This window comes from Archocentrus centrarchus, chromosome 13 (assembly GCF_007364275.1).
Source record: "Archocentrus centrarchus isolate MPI-CPG fArcCen1 chromosome 13, fArcCen1, whole genome shotgun sequence".
NCBI classification, from domain to species: Eukaryota; Metazoa; Chordata; class Actinopteri; order Cichliformes; family Cichlidae; genus Archocentrus; species Archocentrus centrarchus.
Window position 1 is genome coordinate 24,605,519 of NC_044358.1, and position 22,342 is coordinate 24,627,860.

At 42.3% G+C, this 22,342-nt stretch overlaps 1 protein-coding gene across 3 annotated transcripts; it reads left to right on the forward strand.

The window, feature by feature from the left end:
• Positions 1-247: 247 nt before the first annotated feature.
• LOC115790874 (galaxin-like) lies at positions 248-21,963 on the forward strand. Of its 3 annotated transcripts, none has more exons than XM_030744869.1 (14): positions 248-339; positions 6,462-6,573; positions 7,379-7,480; positions 7,638-7,811; positions 8,227-8,240; positions 8,477-8,499; positions 8,602-8,646; positions 9,498-9,598; positions 16,341-16,426; positions 16,768-16,994; positions 17,540-17,699; positions 19,663-19,825; positions 19,956-20,009; positions 20,101-21,963. In XM_030744869.1, the coding sequence occupies exons 1-14, from the start codon at positions 283-285 to the stop codon at positions 20,349-20,351; spliced, it is 1,569 nt and encodes a 522-aa protein (XP_030600729.1). In that variant the 5' UTR covers positions 248-282; the 3' UTR covers positions 20,352-21,963. The 3 variants fall into 3 exon arrangements, with proteins under 3 accessions (XP_030600729.1, XP_030600731.1, XP_030600730.1); XM_030744871.1 differs by having other exon boundaries at positions 16,915-16,994; XM_030744870.1 differs by lacking the exon at positions 248-339 and having other exon boundaries at positions 6,368-6,573.
• Positions 21,964-22,342: the final 379 nt, after the last annotated feature.

Sequence of the window (22,342 nt, forward strand, 5' to 3'; positions counted from 1 at the left end):
ATCACTGGTTCTTCAGTAGAACAATTGTGCAATTGTACCACATCGACTCCATTCAAACATCTGCAGGACACTGTAGCTGCCTCACAGCTGAGTTATGGTGGTGGTCAAGGTTTAAAATAAAAATCATGATCTTTTCCACAGAGGCTTTTGATAAGGACAAGCAGTTGTGTTGTGGTCCGACTGATAAGAAGATGATTCTGATAAGGAAATCCAGTCAGCAGCAGTGCTGTGGTCATAACCAGTATGACACAGAGAATCAGTGCTGCTGTCTGAATAAGGAAAATGTTCTGGAGATTCAGCCTAACAATTCGTCGTGCTGTGTCACGGACTCCACTGCAGGTCAGCTAAGCACTTAACTGCATGTCACACTTAAGAATAGATCTGAAGAATGTACTTTGAGTCATAATGTACACATCAGTCTTAATGAATGTCAGACTGATGCTTGTCATGTCTGCAATGTTGCTTATGCTAATAGTTTTCTGATTAGTTACCTTGTAGCAAATTTACCATTTTCTTTTCTCCTTTTAACATCATAGATCTTCATGGAAATCAAATTGTTCTAAGTTTATGCTAATTACTGTGAGCAAGATTTAAGATTTAAGATTTAAGATAGTGTTTATTCGTCACATGCACAGTTATACACAGTACAATGCACAGTGAAATGTATTTTGTACCTGCAACCATATATACACACACATATAAATAAGAAGAAGAATAAAAATAAAAAAGTAATTCACACTATACACTATACTCTATATACTATACACTATACACACTTTTACGTGGAATTATAGATTATAAATTATAATATTTACATTGTGCAATGATAGTCCAGTTAGGGCTCAGAGTTGAGCAGACGGATGGCTTGTGGGTAAAAACTCTTCTTCAAACTTTCAGTCTTAGTCCTCAGGCAGCGGTAACGCCGGCCTGATGGGAGCAGGGAGAAGAGAGAGTGTCCGGGGTGGCTGGGCTGTTTTAGGATCTTCATGGCCCTCAGCCTGCACTGCTTGGTGTAAATGTCCTGCAGGTTGGGGAGGGTGGTTCTGATGGTCCGTTCAGCTGAACGAACCACCCTTTTTAGGGCCATGAAGTCCTGCTTGGTGCAGTTTCCCATCCAGGTGGTGATGCTCCCACGCATGATGCTCTCGATGGTGCAGGTGTAAAAGTTCCTGAGCACCTTGAGTGGGAGCTTGAAGTCTCTCAGCTGCCTGAGGAGGTAGAGACGCTGTCTGGCCTTCTTCACAGTGATGTTTATGTGATGAGTCCAGGACAGGTCCTGTGAGATGGTCACTCCCAGGTATTTGAAAGTGTCCACTCTTTCCACCTCAGCACCACTGATGACAAGTGGATGGTAGTCCCTCTGCTGCTTCCTGCTGAAGTCCACGATCAGTTCCTTTGTTTTGCTGACGTTGAGCAGGAGGTGGTTCTCCTGGCACCAGTTCTCCAGGCGGGAGACCTCTCTCCTGTAGGCTGTCTCCTCATTGTGAGAGATTAGTCCCACAACAGCAGTGTCGTCAGCAAACTTGATGATGACGTTGGACTCTGACGTGGCCTCGCAGTCATGGGTGTACAGTGAGTACAGCAGAGGGCTGAGCACACAGCCTTGGGGGGGATCCAGTGTTGAGGGTGAGGGAGGATGAGGTGAGGTGACCCAATCGTACCACCTGTGGTCTGCTGGTCAGGAAGCTGTGAACCCACCTGCACAGGGATGGGCCCAGGCCCAGGTCCAGCAGCTTAGAGACCAGCCTGGAGGGAACTATGGTGTTGAATGCTGAGCTGTAATCTACAAACAGCACTCTCACATAGTTCCCCTTACCAGTGTCTATGTGTGAAAGGGTCTTGTGGAGGAGGAAGGATATGGCGTCATCTGTGGATCTGTCTGGCCGGTATGCAAACTGTAGTGGGTCGAGGGTGGTGGGCAGTGAGGAGGTGATGAATGTCTTGATGAGTCTCTCAAAACACTTCATCACCACTGAGGTGAGTGCTATGGGCCTGAAGTCATTGGGGCTGCTGGGGTGTGGTTTCTTTGGGACTATGATGGACTTTTTAAAGCAAGTGGGAATCACACACAGTTTCAGTGAGAGGTTGAATATCAGTATAAACACAGGTGCCAGCTGGTCAGCGCAGGTCTTAAGGACACGTCCACTAATACCGTCTGGTCCAGCCGCTTTCCTGGTGTTTACACGTCTAAACGCCCTCCTCACGTCGCGCTCCGTCACAGTGAGTGTCTCCGCCCCTCCGGCCGGGAGCGCAGCGGGCTGTCGGCTTCCCGACTCGAAGCGCGCAAAGAAGTTGTTGAGTTCATCAGCCAGAGAAGCGTCGGCACTCACCGGGGGTGTGTGTGTGGTGCTTTGTAGTCCGTGATGGTGCGTAGTCCCTGCCACAGTCCCCTGGAGTCAGACTGTTGTAGTTGCTGTTCCAGTCTGCGGCCGTAGCGATGTTTGGCCTCTTTCACCGCTCTGCAGACGTTGTATGATGCAACCTTGTAGTCCTCCATGTTCCCAGAGGCGGGGCCAGAGTTGTAGGCAATGATGCGGGACCTCAGGGCGTCGCGGACAGATTTATCCACCCACAGCTTCTGGTTGGGAAAAGTCCTGATGGTCCTCCTAAGTGAAGTGTCATCAACAACTTTCCCAATAAATCCCACAACAGTTTCCGTAAACTCCTCGATGTCTCCGCCCGCGCTGCTGCGAAACATGTCCCAAGGGCCTAGGAATGAGTTTACTATGGGAGGGGGGGGGGGGCACATATCAGAAACCTGACAGATCCGTAAATACTCTGAGCAAAACATAAAAAAATGCTATTTGATCTTTTACCTTCTTCTTTGTCAAATGTTTCTTGAAAAAATAGTGTTGTGTACAGCTACATTATTGCATGTATAATTTTATGTTTTATAATCGTAAGATGTGGGCAAACCACCAAACAAAATGGCTTGAGTCTTTTATCAAGCATAATGACCATGTCATTCCAGGGCTGTACACTTACCTCACTGGTACTAGCATGCTAAATATTTCAGTAGCACAAAAATTATTTAGTAGCACACACAAGTGCAAGGTTTGATATGTTTTATTGCTCCAAAACATTTAATACTGCTCAAAATGCATTTATGTAGGTTGACTGGCAATAGAACTGGTTCTTTAATTAAACAACGTTCTGACATGAAAGAACCCTCACAAATAATGTAATGAACTAATTATTGACTTTTAATTAGGGGTTGGACTTTAACGCGTTAATTTCGATTAATTAATTATGGGGAAATTAACGTGTTAAAAATTTTAACGCATTTTAATCGCACTTTGCACCGTGGAACGTTTCTCAGTGCGCGAGTTCCCGGCATACAGATTATATCGACGCACAATGTCCAAATTAGGGGCCGCATCCTGCGAAGGACCCGGCCCACGTCTTTCGCAGCCCACGAACACCACAAAGGCCGGAAGTGAGCGGCTAGCCTTCATATCAGCGTCACCTGCCGTCACCTCTCATGTCGCCTAGCAACCGTGAGTGCGAAGCACAGCTGTGTAAAAGCAGCTGTTAAACGGAGAACGAACTTTTGCTCCTTTTTGTGTTTTAATTTTAAGTCTTTAATTCAAAATAAGCTGTTAAAACAAGCATAACACATTTCAACATTAAGGAATACAGCTGAGAGAATGATTAATTTCCAACTATAACAAGTGAGACATTAATGTTGAATAAAACTATCCAGTTATGAAGCTTAACTTTAATTTCAGGAGTTTGCTTATCACAGGAGCACTTCCACCCTTCATTGGTCTGTGTAGTAGACTGGTGGGAAAATAAACTAAATCTTGAAGTTTAAGCTTATGTATATTGATTCATTCATCAACTAAACTTAAATTAATATTTATCATGTTAAATATTGAAATGCGATTAAAATGCGATTAATTTCGATTAATTAATTACAAAGCTTGTAATTAATTCGATTAATTTTTTTAATCGAGTCCCACCCCTACTTTTAATATCTACCTTAAGTTAAAAACAGCTATGAAAATATGCCTATTCAGTTTGAAACTGTTTGTTTGGCCAACAAAAACAAAATCTAATATCAATAAAAAATAATAAGTTATTTTTTTTCTATATGAAAGTAAACTGACAACAAGATGTTATAAGCCAGCCCAGGGGCGGGTTGGGGTTGAAATTCAGCCCGGGAGCTTGCTTTAGACAGGCCTTTTATACGACACCCCCCCCACCCCCCCCGGGTGGGCAGAGTCGGTGATTAAACACCGAGCCTGCCCACCCGCTCCCTCCGCTCCCATCCCCGGACCTCGCTTCAGCCTTTATCAACCTTTGAGACAGGTGACAGCGAGTTTACTTACACAAGTTGGCAACAGCAGCCCAGATAAAGGAGGAGAGTTGAACTTAGCAGTCTCACCCCACAGTGTTTTTGTTAAATTTGATATTCTAACATTAAACAATACGGGGCAAAATTCATGTATGTAATGTGGGTCTAGGCAAAGCATTAAAGTTATTAAAGTTCATTTGTAGTTCTAAACATATTTAGGGTGGTTTTTTTCTTCATTTTTTGCCTCTCCAAAGAGGTTTTTCCTCTCTCCTTCAGCCTCGACTGCAGCTATATCCAAATGAACAAATATGCAAATTAGGCGATGACGTCACAGCAACTTATATTTTCAGCAGCTAAAATTTCCCGTATTTTTAAATACAAAACTTGACAGGTATGGTATAGGCGTAGGAACCGGGGGGGTACGTGCCCCCACCCCCCTTCCCAATATTAGAGACAGGCACATTTATCCCACCCAAAAATTGCTCCGCGGAGGAGAAAAATACTTGATTTTGAAATCTTTAACTCGTGCGCTTTTATTTTGAAGGCTCAACATAGCGTCATGTCATTGTGCTCCCCCCCACCCCCTCTGAACGGCTCTGATGCTAGCCTCTTTCCCACCAACAGGGTTCCAGAGCCGGTTCCTTCTTTTGAACCGTTAGGCAGCTTTTCCACCGCGGAAGCACTTGGTGCTCGGCCGAAAAACGGGTTCAACTCCGGCCCCGCAAACTAGCTGGTCTTGAACCAAGAACGCGTGACGAAAGCTGCAGAAGGACGTGACTTTGCCATCTCAACATCAAGTTTTCTACCGTATTACATGCAGTGGCGGTCCTAGCCTGTTTGGCGCCCTGGGCGAGCATCCCCACTGGCGCCCCCCCAATAGCGATTGCCTCTGCAGCGCCTACCGCACTACTCCACTTGGGGGGTAATGAGCGCCCTCTGCCTGCTGTGTGGTGATTGACAGTAGCCAGCCCAACACAACAAAACCTCCATTGAAACTCATGTTAATATCACCAGGTGTGATATATATTTAAAAAATATACACAGCTTTGGGTAAGTTGTTAAAATTTTAGCTGCTTTTCACCATATTTGGTAGGTTCATAGGAAGTTTTCAATTGTAAAATTATATATCTATATGATTTCATAATTATTTAGATATACCTATATAATTTTCCAGCCCAATGTGTTCACAAGCTGCCCAATCTGGCAATCTGGTAACACTGCGCAATCCACCAACATTTGTCTGAACTGTCTAGATTCGTATTTGTGTTATTTTTTTCATCAAGATTCAGGTTCACACAAATACTGTGAATTAATGACCATATTTCCAGTATTATAAATGAAATGTGCTTTGTGTTCTATCAGTTGTGTGCATCTAATTTTATTAGTGCACACACAGATGCTGCAGTGGGAGCCTGTTGTCCCACGTTTGTGCGCTTCGGCTTGGTGGCCAGACGAGGACCCGCCCACACTCCTACATAGGAGCAGTTCACTACTTTCCCACCGCTCCTCCGCGTGGGAAAGTAGTATTTCCCACCGCCGAGGAGCCGGTTCGCGTGCCAGTGCCAGTGCTCGTGCTGTTCCACCGGCGAAACGCTTCAGAAAGGGCCTGCGTTTTCACCGCGTTTCTGTGAACTGCTCCTTTACGTATGTGGGCGGGTCCTCGTCTGGGCATGGAAGCCGAAGATCGCAAACGTGGGAGAACACGCTCCCTGTTTTTGTGCTGCAAACACATCTTAGGGTCCAAGCCAAACTACTGCAGCTTCTGTGTGCAGCACAGAGATAAACACAGACAGCGATTAGAGCAAGACGACAAGTACGCACTTTGTGTCCTTTTATCTGTGATATGAACTGATACAAAGCAGCAAGTAAAACCTTAGAGCCCAACCTGATTCACAGCGGTGAAAATCGCTTCGCTTTTCTCATGTAATACACATGTAATATGGTAGAAGACTTGATGTTGAGCTGGCAAAGTCACGCCCTTCAGCCACTGGGAGGCGGAGACAGCGGACAATAAAACAGTCTGTCAGGAATTTTGCCACGAATATGGCTTGCTCAGGGGCGTGGTGGCCATCGGGAGGTTCGGGACGTTTCGCGAACGGCCGGTAGTTTCCAGGCCGAACCGGCCGGTGATCAGAATTTTTTTTTTTTTTTTTTTTACCCACAGCAGCGCTCGCGGCCACAGGGGCAGACAGTGATGGTCGGTCGGAGCTGGCTCGGAGCCGTTTTTCATCAGGAGGGGCTACAAACACAACAGCCCAGCCAGCACACCATGAGAGGTGAAGGGCGAGACACCCATACCTGTCAAGTCTCCCGTTTTGGTCGGGAAACTCCCGTATTTTACCCCTCTGTCCCGCCGTCTTCCCATATTATTATTTTCACGTAAATTTCAAATATTTTAATATAATAATTTAAAAAAAAATAAAAAAAGTGTTCCTGTGCAGTAGCCTGGGTGGCAGTTCTTGCGAGGTTAGTGCTGACAGCCGGAACAAACCCGGAAAAACAACTGGACCTCGGTTGGGCTCAGTGTTGCCAACGAGTTTTTTTGTTTTTTTTTTCCCATAAAGCGTCTAGACAGTGAAATCCTTCCAAACCTCACTTCACCTCCACCCTCGAACCCCCCGAGGTTTGGGGGTTCGAGGGTGGAGGTGAAGTGAGGTTTGGGCGATGCCAAAGTGTACGAAGGGACGCAGGAAGAAAGCTTTATGACAGCGGAGGATTTCACTGTCACTAGACGCTTTATGGGAAAAAACCTCGCTAAGTTGGCAACACTGAGCTCAACCGAGGTCCAGTTGCTTTTCCAGGTTTGTTCCGGCTGTCAGCACTAGCTGCCACCCAGGCCACTGCAGGTGGCAGTTCTCGCGAGGCTAGTGACAGAATTTAGTTTGGAGCGGCACAGGAACACTTTTTTAAAAAAATTATTATATTAAAATATGGGAAATTTACGGGAAAATAATAATACGGGAAGACGGCGGGACAGAGGGGTAAAACACGGGAGTTTCCCGGCCAAAACGGGAGACTTGACAGGTATGGCCTACACCTGTGAGTGATGCTTGTATATTGACTTTGTCTTTGCCTCTACAGCTCATTTATGTGGAAATAAGACCTTCAGCAAACACAAGGAACTGTGTTGCCAGTCTAGTGTTGTGCACAAACCTTCACTGAAGTACAGGTGCTGTGATAAAAGTAAGTAGAGCTAATCATAATGTTAACTGCAAAGATAATACTTAAAGGATATTCTTCCTGAGAAACATGTAAACCCAACATTTGCTTCAAAGAGCTAATGGTTAACTGAAATATGATTAAAGAGTTTTATTTTTCAATATCTGGATCGTTGCTACAGAGGCGTATCATGTGGAGGAGCAGCTGTGTTGCGGTCCAATTAATGATAAGAAGATCCTGATAAGGATCTCCGAAGATCACCAGTGCTGTCATCATGGCCAGTTCAACACCAAGAATGAGTGCTGCTGTTGGAAGAATGATGTTGCTGAGATACAATCGAAGAATTCATCCTGCTGTGAGTCAGATACATTTGAAAGTCAGCACTTGTCAAATGTGGTTGCATGCATATCTTCGAGACCTATTTATAACGAAACTCTTAAAACTGAAGTAATCACAATGGGAAAATTAATACCGTTCCAGATGTGAGGAATAGTTCCATATTATTTTAAACAAAATCAATAAAAAAACATAATACTCATCATGCGACACCGTGATTCTCAAACTGAGTGCTGTGCATTAAATATTATATTCAGTTTTGTCTGATTTTTTTGAACTCCTGCACTGATAGACAGTAATTAAGGCTTAGGTCTGTGAGTTTTTTCTTCTTAAATTTGCTTAAATGTACATTGTGATGAAGAAGTGTTTTTTTTTTTTTTGTTTGTTTGTTTGCTGTTGTTTTAATTAAAACTCTTTGTGCTTTATGCCCACAGGTGTGAAACAACAGGTAAGTGTTACATATCCAAGGAAGTCAGGGGATCTGGGGAATCAACAAAAAAAAGTGTCTGGGTTTATAAGGAGACAGTGAGGAAAACTGGAAATAAAGTTTTTTTTTTTTAATTCAAAAACTAAATCAGACAACCAAGCTCCTCTCACTAACAGCAAACAGCAAAGATGGTGTGTATCAAGCTCCCTTTTAACATTTAAAAAAAATGCATTTAAATATTTATTTTTGTTTTTTAGACACTTGAGCTTCAAACCAACTGGTAAGTTAACTGAAGGTTTTCACTACAACACAGCTTTATTATTGTCCATCCATCCATTTGTACTTACATACACACATTTTCTAAACTGGTTATCCATTTCAGGTTTTGGCATCAGGGGGCGCTGGAGCCTATTCCAGCTTTCATATGGCAAGTGACAGGGTACACGCTGAGCAGTTCATCACAAAGCTTTATTACTGTCAACACTGACAATCATTCAGTCATACTTTGCAGTAAAAAAAATTGTTCCACTTTATAACTTCAGTGTATAACATACTGTAAGTAATCACCTGGCACAGTTCAGGACCATATATAGAGAGAAACTCAGCAATCCATTTTGAGTAAGCGCTTCGCCTTAATGGGGAAGAAAAACTACGATTTACAGCAAATGGGTAAATGTTGATGTGTCTCTGCAATATCCTGCAAGTTTAACAATTAGACTTAGGAGGCTTAGTTGGCCCTTTACAACTTCACTACACGAAGAATAAACTTGCTGCATCAGCACACAAATGCCGAGTGACACTTGATGCATTTCTATGAGAGGCCATTGGCTTTAACAAAAGCAGTGGTGTTTGACACACACAACAGAAACTTTGTTTTACTTTGATCAAATCATCCAACAGTTCAAATAACACACAGGTTTGTAACAGTCACTCTGCCTTATCTGACACGTCGCTGCATTTTGCACATCAGTGAAATTGTATGAAACACTACAACTAGACTCTTTTTACAAATACACAGCTGGAAAACAACTCACAGGAAAAGTGATCTATAACACTACAGGAGGTCAAATATTATCCAGAGAACCATTAATCCAGTTATTGCATATGTGCCAGTTTGACTTTAATTGAATGAAGTCGGTATACATGTGGTCCAGCCTACACTATAAAAGAAAATTATGTTTCCATACTTACTTCCATACTGTTTTCTACATTACGTTGGTGTTCCTGTGATGTGGACTGTTTTTGTTTTTATTTTTGCCTGTCTTTGTGCATCCACAGCACTGAACCAAACACACATCTCTGTGGGTCAACATGCTACAATCCAAAAGAACATCGCTGCTGTGAGAGAAACCAAAAGCCTCATTGGTTCTGTGCCTCAGGTATCATTGTGTGTTTGTCTATGTTTTGTAGCTGTTGTAGCAGGTACTATCATATTTCATCATCCTGCATAGCTTCTGTTAGAGAAAGCTGAATTGTGTAATAAACACAACCCACATTCCAACAAGGTGGTTAGAGATGAGTGATCAGCTCGGGCATGTTTCTCTCGAACATATAAAAACAAATACTTTCAGCAAAGATTTCCCTGCAGGGCATGTTGCATCATTTACTTTTGTGGCATCAAATCATTTTGGAAAATATCTCAATCGGTGAACTGTAAAGACATAAATAACCTGCTAGCGGGCATGCAGGTGCACTGTAAACCCAGATTTTGATTCCACTTAAAAATATTGAGTTCATATTACTTAAAATTACCTAGAATGTGAACATTACTTGTTAATGCTGAGTAGACTGTACTTTTTGATGGTCTATCTTATTGTAATCATGTGTTTGAGTTCAAACAACTTAATATCATCAAATTTTGCACCTACTAAAGATCTAGTTTATACCAGTTTTAACAGACTGGATTAATGTGCAGCTGCATGGTGGCCTGATGGTTAGCAGTGCTACCTCACAGGTATAATGCCATCTAGAAGGTCTGGGTTTAATTCTGGCTTGGCCCAGGCCTCTCGTTGTTTGGAATAGCAGACATTTGGTGTTTCTGTTCACAACGCTCTCTCGTATAGTTTTTTTTATTGTTCCATGGACAAATGATATTTGTAAATGTTAATGTACCAGCATTCAGCAGGGATGAGTTTTAGCATGTTTATTTACCAAATTTAAACAGACACAGTTCAACACTGTAAAACATATTTGTATTACTGGGCAGCATAGTGGCATGGTGGTCAGCACTATGGCCTCACAGCTAGAATAGCTATCTGATAGTCTGGGTTCAATTCCACCTTAGCCTGGGACTCTTGCTGTGTGGAGTTTGTATGTTCTCCCTGTGTCTGTGTGGGTTTCCTCCCACAATCTGAAGACATGCAGTTACTGGGGTTAAGTTAATTGGTCTCTCTAAATTGCCCACAGGTGTGAATGGTTGTCTGTGTCAGCCCTGCAACAGGCTGGTGACCTGTATGAGGTGTACCCTGCATCTTACTGCCTTGTCAGGTGGGATAGGCTCCAACCCCCACACAACCATGAAAAGGACAGGGGGAATTGATTGATCAAAAGACATTTTATTTTTTCATGAACTATAAAAGATAAGTTTGGTCAATTAGAACATACAATTTAGGTCAACTGGAAATGGAGTAGTGCTTACTTAACAGGCTAAGTTAAATGAATTGTTTCATTACTTAAAAAATTTAAGGCAACGAGTTACCTTTGTTTTTTTAAGTAGATTCAACTTATCCGGGTTTACAGTGTGGATGTTGTTAAAGGTGCTTTAGTGGATTTAGTGGAATATAGTGGTGGGTGTGCAAACCAATGCCAAACACAACACAAGGTGGTTGGATTTCTCTCTGTGACCAACCCAACCACCTCGGCTGACTTGTGACAAATGCCGGTTGAAGAATGAAATGGCGAGTTTTTCACAGGCGCAACCCACACAATCAACTCTGCTACTAAGCCCACAAATGTATTTTTCTCACAAATGTGGCACCATTTAAGGAGAAACAATCAGGTTTTTCAACCATGCTACTCTTAGTTTAAGTGAATTATATTAAATCGTATTCTATTGGGTCAACATTTCCCCCCAAATCCTACACACCGAACCTTCCAAAAAAAATTGACATGCTGTGTAAACTACTAATAAAAATAGAATGTACTGATTTCCTTTATATTTATGCCAAATACCAAATTTCCATATAAAACTGAAAATAATACCATGGCAGCAGATCCAGCCATGAAGCTATTTGTTGTTCTCAATTTAAATTTAATACTAAAAGCACTTTTCTAACAGTTTAGATCAAGGGCATGTTTCCCAGTGTGCTGCATCACTTTTAGGAACTGAGGAGAGCAAATGCTGAAGCCACGTTTTCACAAGTACTCACCCATTTGTACCTCCTTTGTTTGTTTACTTTATCTTTCTTTTCACAAAGTGACAAATATTTTCATTGGGTGATAGTGCTGAAAACAGACAGGTCAGTTTATCATTCGTCTGCTGTTGAGCCATGCTTGTTAGAGCTGCAGACTGTGGTCGTTCCCGAAAAGAAATATGTAATAAAAAATATGTAATCTGCATTAAGATTAAGATTAAGATAGTGTTTATTTGTCACATACACAGTTATACACAGTACAATGCACAGTGAAATGTATTTTGTACCTGCAACCATATATACACACACATATAAATAAGAAGAATAAAAATAGGTAATTCACACTATACACTATACTCTATATACTATACACTATACACACTTTTACATGGAATTATAGATTATAATATTTACATTGTGCAATAATAGTCCAGTTAGGGCTCAGAGTTGAGTAGACGGATGGCTTGTGGGTAAAAACTCTTCCTCAACCTTTCAGTCTTAGCCCTCAGGCAGCGGTAACGCCGGCCTGATGGGAGCAGGGAGAAGAGAGAGTGTCCGGGGTGGCTGGGCTGTTTTAGGATCTTCATGGCCCTCAGCCTGCACTGCTTGGTGTAAATGTCCTGCAGGTTGGGGAGGGTGGTTCTGATGGTCCGTTCAGCTGAACGAACCACCCTTTTTAGGGCCATGAAGTCCTGCTTAGTGCAGTTTCCCATCCAGGTGGTGATGCTCCCACGCATGATGCTCTTGATGGTGCAGGTGTAAAAGTTCCTGAGCACCTTGAGTGGGAGCTTGAAGTCTCTCAGCCGCCTGAGGAGGTAGAGACGCTGTCTGGCCTTCTTCACAGTGATGTTTATGTGATGAGTCCAGGACAGGTCCTGTGAGATGGTCACTCCCAGGTATTTGAAAGTGTCCACTCTTTCCACCTCAGCACCACTGATGACAAGTGGATGGTAGTCCCTCTGCTGCTTCCTGCTGAAGTCCACGATCAGTTCCTTCGTTTTGCTGACGTTGAGCAGGAGGTGGTTCTCCTGGCACCAGTTCTCCAGGCGGGAGACCTCTCTCCTGTAGGGTGTCTCCTCATTGTGGGAGATTAGTCCCACAACAGCAGTGTCGTCAGCAAACTTGATGATGACATTGGACTCTGACGTGGCCTCGCAGTCATGGGTGTACAGTGAGTACAGCAGAGGGCTGAGCACACAGCCCTGGGGGGATCCAGTGTTGAGGGTGAGGGAGGATGAGGTGAGGTGACCCACTCGTACCACCTGTGGTCTGCTGGTCAGAAAGCTGTGAACCCACCTGCACAGGGATGGGCCCAGGCCCAGGTCCAGCAGCTTAGAGACCAGCCTGGAGGGAACTATGGTGTTGAATGCTGAGCTGTAATCCACAAACAGCACTCTCACATAATTCCCCTTACCAGTGTCTATGTGCGAAAGGGTCTTGTGGAGGGGGAAGGATATGGCATTGTCTGTGGATCTGTCAGGCCGGTATGCAAACTGTAGTGGGTCGAGGGTGGTGGGCAGTGAGGAGGTGATGAATGTCTTGATGAGTCTCTCAAAACATTTCATCACCACTGAGGTGAGCGCTATGGGCCTGAAGTCATTGGGGCTGCTGGGGTGTGGTTGATGGACTTTTTAAAGCAGGTGGGAATCACACACAGTTTCAGTGAGAGGTTGAATATCACTGTAAACACAGGTGCCAGCTGGTCAGCGCAGGTCTTAAGGACACGTCCACTAATACCGTCTGGTCCAGCCGCTTTCCTGGTGTTTACACGTCTAAACGCCCTCCTCACGTCGCGCTCTGTCACAGTGAGTGTCTCCGCCCCTCCGGCCGGGAGCGCAGCGGGCTGTCGGCTTCCCGACTCGAAGCGCGCAAAGAAGTTGTTGAGTTCATCAGCCAGAGAAGCATCAGCACTCACCGGGTGTGTGTGTGGTGCTTTGTAGTCTGTGATGGTGCGTAGTCCCTGCCACAGTCTCCTGGAGTCAGACTGTTGTAGTTGCTGTTCCAGTCTGCGGCCGTAGCGATGTTTGGCCTCTTTCACCGCTCTGCGGACGTTGTATGATGCAACCTTGTAGTCCTCCATGTTCCCAGAGGCGAGGCCGGAGTTGTAGGCAATGGTGCGGGACCTCAGGGCGTCGCGGACAGATTTATCCACCCACGGCTTCTGGTTGGGAAAGGTCCTGATGGTCCTCCTAAGCGAAGTGTCATCAACAACTTTCCCAATAAATCCCACAACAGTTTCCGTAAACTCCTCGATGTCTCCGCCCGCGCTGCTGCGAAACATGTCCCAGTCGGTTGAATCCAACGCACCCGCAGAGCGGCCTCTGTTTGATCAGACCACCGTGTCACTTCTCTCACAGCAGGGGGTTCCTGCCTGAGTCTTTGTTTGTATTTCGGCATGAGAAGGACAGAGGTGTGATCTGACTTCCCAAAGGGCGGATAAGGCTTTGCTCCGGTATCACCTTTTTCAAGGTGATACCGGAGCACTGTTTTTTGCACTGTTAAAGTCCCCGGCTACGATGAGAGCTGCATCACGCTGGTTAGCCTGATAGGTGGAAATAGCCTCATGTAGCTCGGATAGTGCAGTGTTTGTGTCCGCCTGAGGTGGAATATAGACGGCGCTGAAGATGACCGAAGTGAACTCGCGGGGCAGGTAGTGGGGACGGCATTTCAGGGTTAGGAGCTCCAGGTTAGGCAAACATGATTGTTTCAGAGGGACGACATTCCTACTGTCACACCAGTTGTTATTAATCATTAGGCACACACCTCCTCCTCTTGATTTTCCAGACTCACTCGTTCTGTCCGTGCGATGAACACTGAAGAACTCCGCCGGCTGTACGGCGTGGTCTGGTATGAGGGGGGTCAGCCATGTCTCCGTGAGACAGATGATGTTGCAGTCCCTTATGTCCCTCTGAAACTGTATCCTGGCCCTTGTTATCCAGTGACTGGACATTAGCCAACAGGATGCTCGGCAGTGGTGTTTGGTGCGCTCTACGCCTCAGCCTCTCTCTTACGCCGGCTCTTTTCCCACGGGGCCTTGTCCGTGACCTGGGTGCTCCACGCCCTCCTTTGTTTGAGCTGGCCCACTGGCGCAGGATCTCCTGGGGCCAAGAAAAAGGTGTCAGAATACAGCCAGAGTGCTGTATTCTGATATTAAAAAGAGTCTGTCTGTCATACGTGATATGACACAGAGCAGGTGGAATTATAAAGTCCAGAATTAAAGCTAAAGCTAATATATACAGACAAAGTGACTGAATGCATTCTTCCAAAACCTACGTAGTTCAGCATTGATGGGGCTTTGACAGGTGAAGTCACCTGTGCACTAATATCCCTCCATACCATTATAGATGTAGGCTTTTGAACTGTTTATAAGGTGGAGGGTTCCTCTTTAGCCTCGAGCATGTCACATGACCCTGATTTTTAGTTTTAAAGCATGGTTCATCAGATCAGAGGACAGTTTTTAATGTTTACTGAGCTTAGACCCAGAGTAGTAGTGACATACAAAGAAAGATTTGCTGTTGTGGTTGACATATTCATCCAGCACAACCTCATTTGTACACGGATGTTCGAGGAGCTCAGCATAAAGAGTGACAATGAGTCTTTGAGAAACTATGAGATCACAAAAACATGTTTGATCACTTGTAGTGATAGTCTGGGCAAAACAATATGATGCTGCACAACCAACAACAACTACTCTTTTCACTATTGCATTATACTCACTGTTTATGTACTTAGATAAAACAAAGCTATAATTTTCTGGTTTGTTTAGTGTCTGGAAAGCATTACAGGTGCTGGTCATAAAATTAGAATATCATGAAAAAGTTGATTTATTTCAGTAATTCCATTCAAAAAGTGAAACTTGTATATTAGATTCATTCATTACACATAGACTGATATACTGATATATTCCAATTTTATGACCAGCACCTGTATATTGCATCCATTTCCTTCTTGACTTCATGTTGTGGTTACTTTACCCTATTACAGTAAAGTCATAGGGTTGGACAGAAGTGTGGGATACAAACTGAGACACAAAAGTTCGCTGCACCAGAGACCACACAACATGAGGGAGAACAGCACAAAGGAATACTGAGATCATACATACACATGGGAAGCTGAGGGAACAGGCAAATGAGGGAAGCGCAGCAGGAACCAATCACAGATGACAAGACAGGGGACACAGAATTGAACCCAAAGCACACGAGACAATGGACTGCCAAAAACAAAAACAAAAACAGGAAACAACTAACACTGAGACCAGAACTAAGATATACAAACTTTGCATGGAGGCAGAAGATAAAACATGGAGACAAGCTTGGAGCCACAGAAAGGGAACGAACATCCAAAGCAGAAAGCTGATCACAAATTTCCCACTTTTGTATATGAGCCAAATACACATGCTTTGTATTGAATAAAAGGGAATAATTTCAGAATAAGAGACACAGAGAGAAACAATATGAGGAAATTAGATGGGAGATTAATGGACATCTGTTTGAACCGTGTCACTTTTTAGTGGAACTCAAAAAGTCTGACACATCCTGTTTTCACTTCCTTTGAATTCGGTCAAAGGATGTGGAAACAAGCAGGCTTTGACCTCAAAGTGTTCTGTATTTCCAAAAGTAATTTGAAACTGCAGCTGCAAGTAAACACAGATGTGAGTCAGCTTTTCCAGTCCTCATAAATCATCAAATATTAATTCTGATGAGGTTTTTAACTCTAACTCCTCTCTCCACTTTCTGCTGTCCCCAAAACCTCACACCCCTCTGTTTAGGTAAAGCCACAGCCACTGTGTATAACCCACACACTCATGTCTGCTGTGATGGATGTATATCTGTGTGGAAGCCTTGGATAGATCAAGTAAAGTACTATTTTTTTTCTTTCTTTTTCTTGGCTCAGTTTTTTTTAAGTGCAAATGTCAATTTTTATCTGTTTCTGTGGGAAACTCCAACTTTTCTAGTGAAGGTTAAAAACCTAAAGCACTGTTTTCCTAAAAAAAAAAAAAATGCAGAACAGCATTTCAGTAATAAATTCTAAATTCAAAGATGTAGAGATTTCACAGCAGTGGAAACCAGTGATCCCCCCCAAAAATAAATAAATAAAAGCATTTTTTTTTTAGCTTCAATGAAAGATCTCAGAGTTTGAACCTGTTTGTGTTTGCATTGCTACACAATTTACTGTATTGTGTCTGATTCTTCAAGTGCTGTGGAGAGACACCGTATGGTTTGGCACAACGTGGAGTTCTCTGTTGTAATAACACCTTGTACGAGGATAGAGAAGATGGAGAGGAATGTTCAGAGATGGGTTTTCCTTACAGCCCGGCTAAAGGGACTATGTGTTGTTCTCAGTTTCATGGCAGCCCTGGACAACACTGCTGTGGGACAGAAATTTACCGTCCTCATACTGAGATCTGCTGCAACGGACACAGGTGATTTGTGTGTGTTCTGTTTAGTTGCTTTACATTGGTGATGAAATCCAGCAATTTATTATTAAAATTGTTAAAAACTCTCATATGTCTTCAACTCTTTCATCTTTTAATGGAGCTAAAATATTTAGTACTTACAGTTATTGCATCATTCAGCATTAATGTTAGTATAAAATGATAAAATAAAAAAAAGTCAAGTTATTAATATGGTATTTATCACTGAGCAGCTCCTGATATTCAGGTCTCTGTTTCAGTTTCATGTGTAGCTCTTTATGAGTTGATTTGAATCTTGGCTGCTCTCATCAAGCCTGTCTCCAGCTGCATTAGCTGTCAAAGTGTGGGTGACAACAGCACAGCTGGGTAGAAATGCATTCTGTGTAGACACTGATGGAGAGCTTAAAGTGCAGCCCTGATGATGGTCTGCTTTCAGTGCACAGTGTTAAAGAAATGAAGACGTTATACTCATCTAACCCAGCCTCTAATTAACTTACATCCTTTATCTCACTGTCCTTATTTGATATTAATTGCTACCTGTGTTTTCCACCCAGACATCCCAAATCAGAAAACATTCACTGCTGTGGGGTTAAAGCGTACAACATTAAAGACCCACAGATGAAGTGCTGTGCAGGAACGTTGTACAATCTGACGGTATTAGAGAAGCATGGAGGGGACGGCCAGTGCTGCGGATCCATTCTGCAAAAGCCACAGGTAGATTTATTAATGATGTCATCTCAGGATCTGTTGTTTGTGAATCTGTTCATGTATTACACTCTATTATGTTATTGGGCCTTATAACATAATAGAGATACGGGGTGAGAGTAGTTATGTTGGCCATCCTGTGTTGCACAGCGAGTACTGTACTGTACCAAATCAGTTCAACCTTTTTTTTTTCACAATGCAGACAAGGTTTTACACACTACATCATGTCTGATGCTTAAAATGCTCCAACAGGGATCAGATCAAAAAGATTTTTCCTAGGGGCATAAACTAAAGGGGGAGGTCAGTCCTCTGGAAGTGGCGGGTGAGAGCTCTGGGTACAGGCTGAATCTGGGTTAATGACTGTGCTTTAGGGATGTAGCTGATACAGTGCGGGAGAGAGAGGTAGAGCTTACTTGGGTAGATGTTGACGTAACACAGAGAATGGGCTGATGGCTTAGATGCTGGTGTTTATCCAAGGGTTGCTGAATTCTTCAGAGGGCAGGCAAATGGCTCACAGAAGGTGAGAGGGTATCCATTCCTAAACCAGAGTGCACAACAGCTGTCAGGGGAGCTCACAGGGCTGAAGCAGTTTCCCAGAGAAGAAGCAAAACCAGGATCCAAAAAATCCGAAGACGAAGTATTAGTTAGCTGAGGCGGCCAGCTTACCACAGGAAAGTAGATGAATCTCTGGTGAAGAGCGAGAGTTTCCGCTGGTCTTCAAATACAGGTCCTTAATGATGCTTAATGGCCCCACAGATGCACCAGGCTGAAGCACAGAAGCAAAACTCCACCTCAAAAAGGGGAGTGGGAACAGGCCCAGCCCTCACAACACCTAACAACAAGAAACACCTAAGCTATAGCACCCTAGTTATGGTAATGTCCCATTGTTTTTCACACCATGTTTTGTTTACAGCGGCAGCAAGGAAGCATTTTGTATTTCCTACCATTTCAAAGGCCCCTTTCTGACTGGATTCTTCTGGCTCCTGAGGCCATCTCACAATGATGGGCAAAACATGATTTGACCAATATGGAAATGAAAATAATTAACTGTGAAACTGTCTTGAGCTGTTTAAGTATCTCAGAGAGTCCTGTCATTATAAAGGATTCCACAACACAACTGAACTACAAATCCAGAATATATTCAGCTCATGTAAGCACAGTCAGTATAAAGTGGATGAAAACAGTATGCGGTAACACAACAACATGCAAGTCGGTCATTCAATTCAATTTTATTTATATAACACCAAATCACAAAAAATAGTCATCTCAAGGTGCTTTATATTGTTAAGTAAACCATACAATAATTACAGAGAAAACCCAAAATGACACTCTATGAGCAAGCACCTGGTGACAGTGGGAAGGGAAAACTTCCCTTTTGATAGGAAGAAGCCTCCGGCAGAACCATGCTCAGAATAATAATAATAATAATAATAATAATAATAATAATAATAATAATAATAATAATAATAATAATAATAATAACTCATGATTAAATGCAAAGTGGTGTAGAAATCATCACTGCCACAGTTCGGCCAACTGTTCAAAATGGTTTGTTAAAGCAGATTCATCACCATCATCATCATCATCATCTGGGTTTATTTTATGATTCTTTCTGGAAAAAAGCAGAGCCAGAAGAATCCAGTACAGATTAATACCAAAAGGATCACTTCCAATCTGAACCAACAATAATTACTAAGGTTGGATAACTCTAAGCAGTTCCCTTCAAAAGCACATTGAGATTTAGGTTGAAGCTGTATGTTAGATCTATTTACTGTTTATATGACAGTCAAAGTAACTTTAGTAAAAAAAAAAAAAAAAATCTTTTATAATAATCTGCAAAAATCAACTGATGTATCAACATTACTGGCTGAACTTGACATTGTGACCTCCCTGAACTAACACAGTGCTCACTGACTGCAAACAATGATGTGTTCCTTAAACTTAATAACTCTATATATCTTTTCAAAATTAGGACATTTGCTGCTCAAGCGAGGACAAAGAGGTGCTCTACTCTGCCAAGACAGGTTTCAGATGCTGTGGTCACCTCTACTACAGCACCACTCTGTGGTCATGCTGTGCTGGGAGGCTGAGATCAATCCACAAACCAGGACAGGATCAGAGAAAGATGATTAACGGTCTGTTGTGTCTGCTCAGATCTTCTTTCACAGAGTAGAACTTCATTTTGTGTCATTTTAACTCGATTGCACAGCCCAGATCCACTTTACCAATAACATGTCTATAATGTTCTTTTTCTTTCTTTTTCAGAATCCAGACTTCTATCTGTGAATATTTTGAATAATAATGATATTTGCAAAGAAAGTAAGATATTGCCTACAATTTAGATTTTCATAATGCTGTTTATGAATAAATTTGGCTTTGTAATGTAACGTGTTTGTGTCTCTCTGTTTAGTGCACATCGGGACTGTGGAAAGTGTGTCTCTGCATAGCATTGTGTTCAGGAGCGTGCTGAAGATCTGTGGGGGGACGATAATGAAAGCTCTGCCTTTGCCTCACATCCTGAACACAGATGATCCCTGCAGCTCCCCTAAACTGATTCCTGGGAAGACCTACTTCTTTAACAAAGTTCATGTTTTCACTGATTTCAACCACAACTCTGTTCTTCAGTCACTCCATTTCATTATTTCCAAGTGTTCACCTTAGGTCACCACAGGCTGATCTATTTCTGATCAGTGTTGATCAGTCACTTTTCCTTGATGAAGTATTCATTTTTGTTTACATATTTACACACAGTATTTGGTTTTTCACTCAGAAAAGTTACAAATTACAACCCAACCTTTCTTTTGGTATTTTGGGTATTACCACAACCAACAGCAAACTTGTTGAAAACCAACCCAAAGAAAACTTTTCAGAAAGCCAGTTTATCGCTGCTTTTCTTACTCATTGAGAAGTTTTGGCTCCTTTTCTGGTCAGGATATACACAGTTCGAACTACGCTCAGGGCACCATGTTTGTTTTGCAGGTGCTTTAAAGGTGGATAGTTGTTTCACACAATAAAATGAATTGTAGATCATTTCTATTTTTCCACAAAGTGCGCTCAGATATTGTTGCGCAAGGACACATTTTAATCTTTTCATTATTCAGATTGAAGTAAAAACAAAATAGTTTTATTCAAAACTGTAATGTGTTTATCAAGAACAGTAACGCACATTACAGCATTACAGGCAAATATAATGTGATTACAGAATGCCTTTCTTGTAATGTGTCACACTCAACACTGCTTACTTTTTTTAAATAATCACATTGCTTATACATTGCTATCAGTATACAATACTTTTCATGATATGTTACTCAGCCCATGTCCAGCCAAACCTTGTTTTTCTGTGTTTTAACTGTCCCAAAAAGTCTGATCACTGACAGATTTAATTAAGGATGACTGAAATGAGGAAGAACAATGTAGCTATAAAGCTGTAATATTTACTGTAATGTCGTCACTCACACAATTTAAGACAGTTATCAATACTTTAACACAATTAGATGGTGCACACTGTTGTTCAAATCTAAGCATGCAGCAAATATGTTTGGCACAACAGTGCATTCAGATCATGATTCTGATTGCAAAAGCTGCCAAATAAGACAATCTTAAAAAAAAAAAAAATCTTAGTGTGCAATGTAGTATAATGCAATACAACTAGCTTCTATAGTCAAAAAAAGCTAAAGGAGCAGACAGTATTTCCAAACTAGTGTTAATTTGGGATTAACAGTAGGTCACACCTTAGCTGTCATAGTGGGAGGTAGCATGCAAGAATATTAGCATGCAGCTTGATGTTCATGCAATTTTATGCTGCTTTCTTGCACTAAATTATAAATGGCAGCTGCTTTCACATGTTCTTGAACCATACAATTGATTGTATACACGTACTGTACTGTAAACTGCAGGATTTGTTTTGACTGATAATGCTAGTGAATCATGAAGCTGCCAAAACCATGGATACAAATATGCTACAAGGATCCAAAACACCAACCATTCAGAGGTCCCGCTAAAAATGTATTTCTGTTTCTGTTCTACCTATTTTTATTCAGCTTTGTTTAAGCTGCAGTTATGTTGTTGTTGGTTTTTTTTCATTAGAATGTGATTCATGGAATATATTAAAAGATGCAGTAGCAGAAATGGCAGGTGTTTCTTTAGTAACCATAGACATTTAAGGGATAGACATTTAAGCTACAAGCTAGAGAAAATACTGCCTGTTCAACTGTGTTTGATACTTTGCTGGTATAAAATTTTATATTGCATGTTTATGTTTAATATGTGACAGGACCTACTATCCTTTTTAAGATTAAGATGTAAATAAATAGACACTTGTTATTAAACCCACTGTGTTTTGTCTTATTGATTTGATGGTTTTCCACCAAAAATGTACTTGTAATGTAGCCAGGGAAAAGAGGAGGAATGAAGTAGTTTTTTTTAAAACCTGTGACTATTAAGATAGCGTCCTTATATATTTTAACATTTATGATTCCTTAAGACCCAACTGACTGCTTAACACAATATTCAAGTCATCTATCCATCCATCCTCTTCCACTTATTGGGGGTGGGGGTGGGGGTTGGGGGCTGGAGCCTGTCCCAGCTGACATAGGGCGAGAGGCAGTCTTCTGCCACAACTGGTTGGGGCTGAGGGGACAGAGACAGGCCAT

Coding starts and splice junctions, on each gene's coding strand:
- LOC115790874 (XM_030744869.1), top strand. CDS start 283: ATGTTCTGGAGATTCAGCCTAACAATTCGTCGTGCTGTGTCACGGACT. Junction 340..6,461: donor TGTCACGGACTCCACTGCAG/GTCAGCTAAGCA, acceptor TTTTACCCACAG/CAGCGCTCGCGGCCACAGGG. Junction 6,574..7,378: donor CAGCCAGCACACCATGAGAG/GTGAAGGGCGAG, acceptor TTGCCTCTACAG/CTCATTTATGTGGAAATAAG.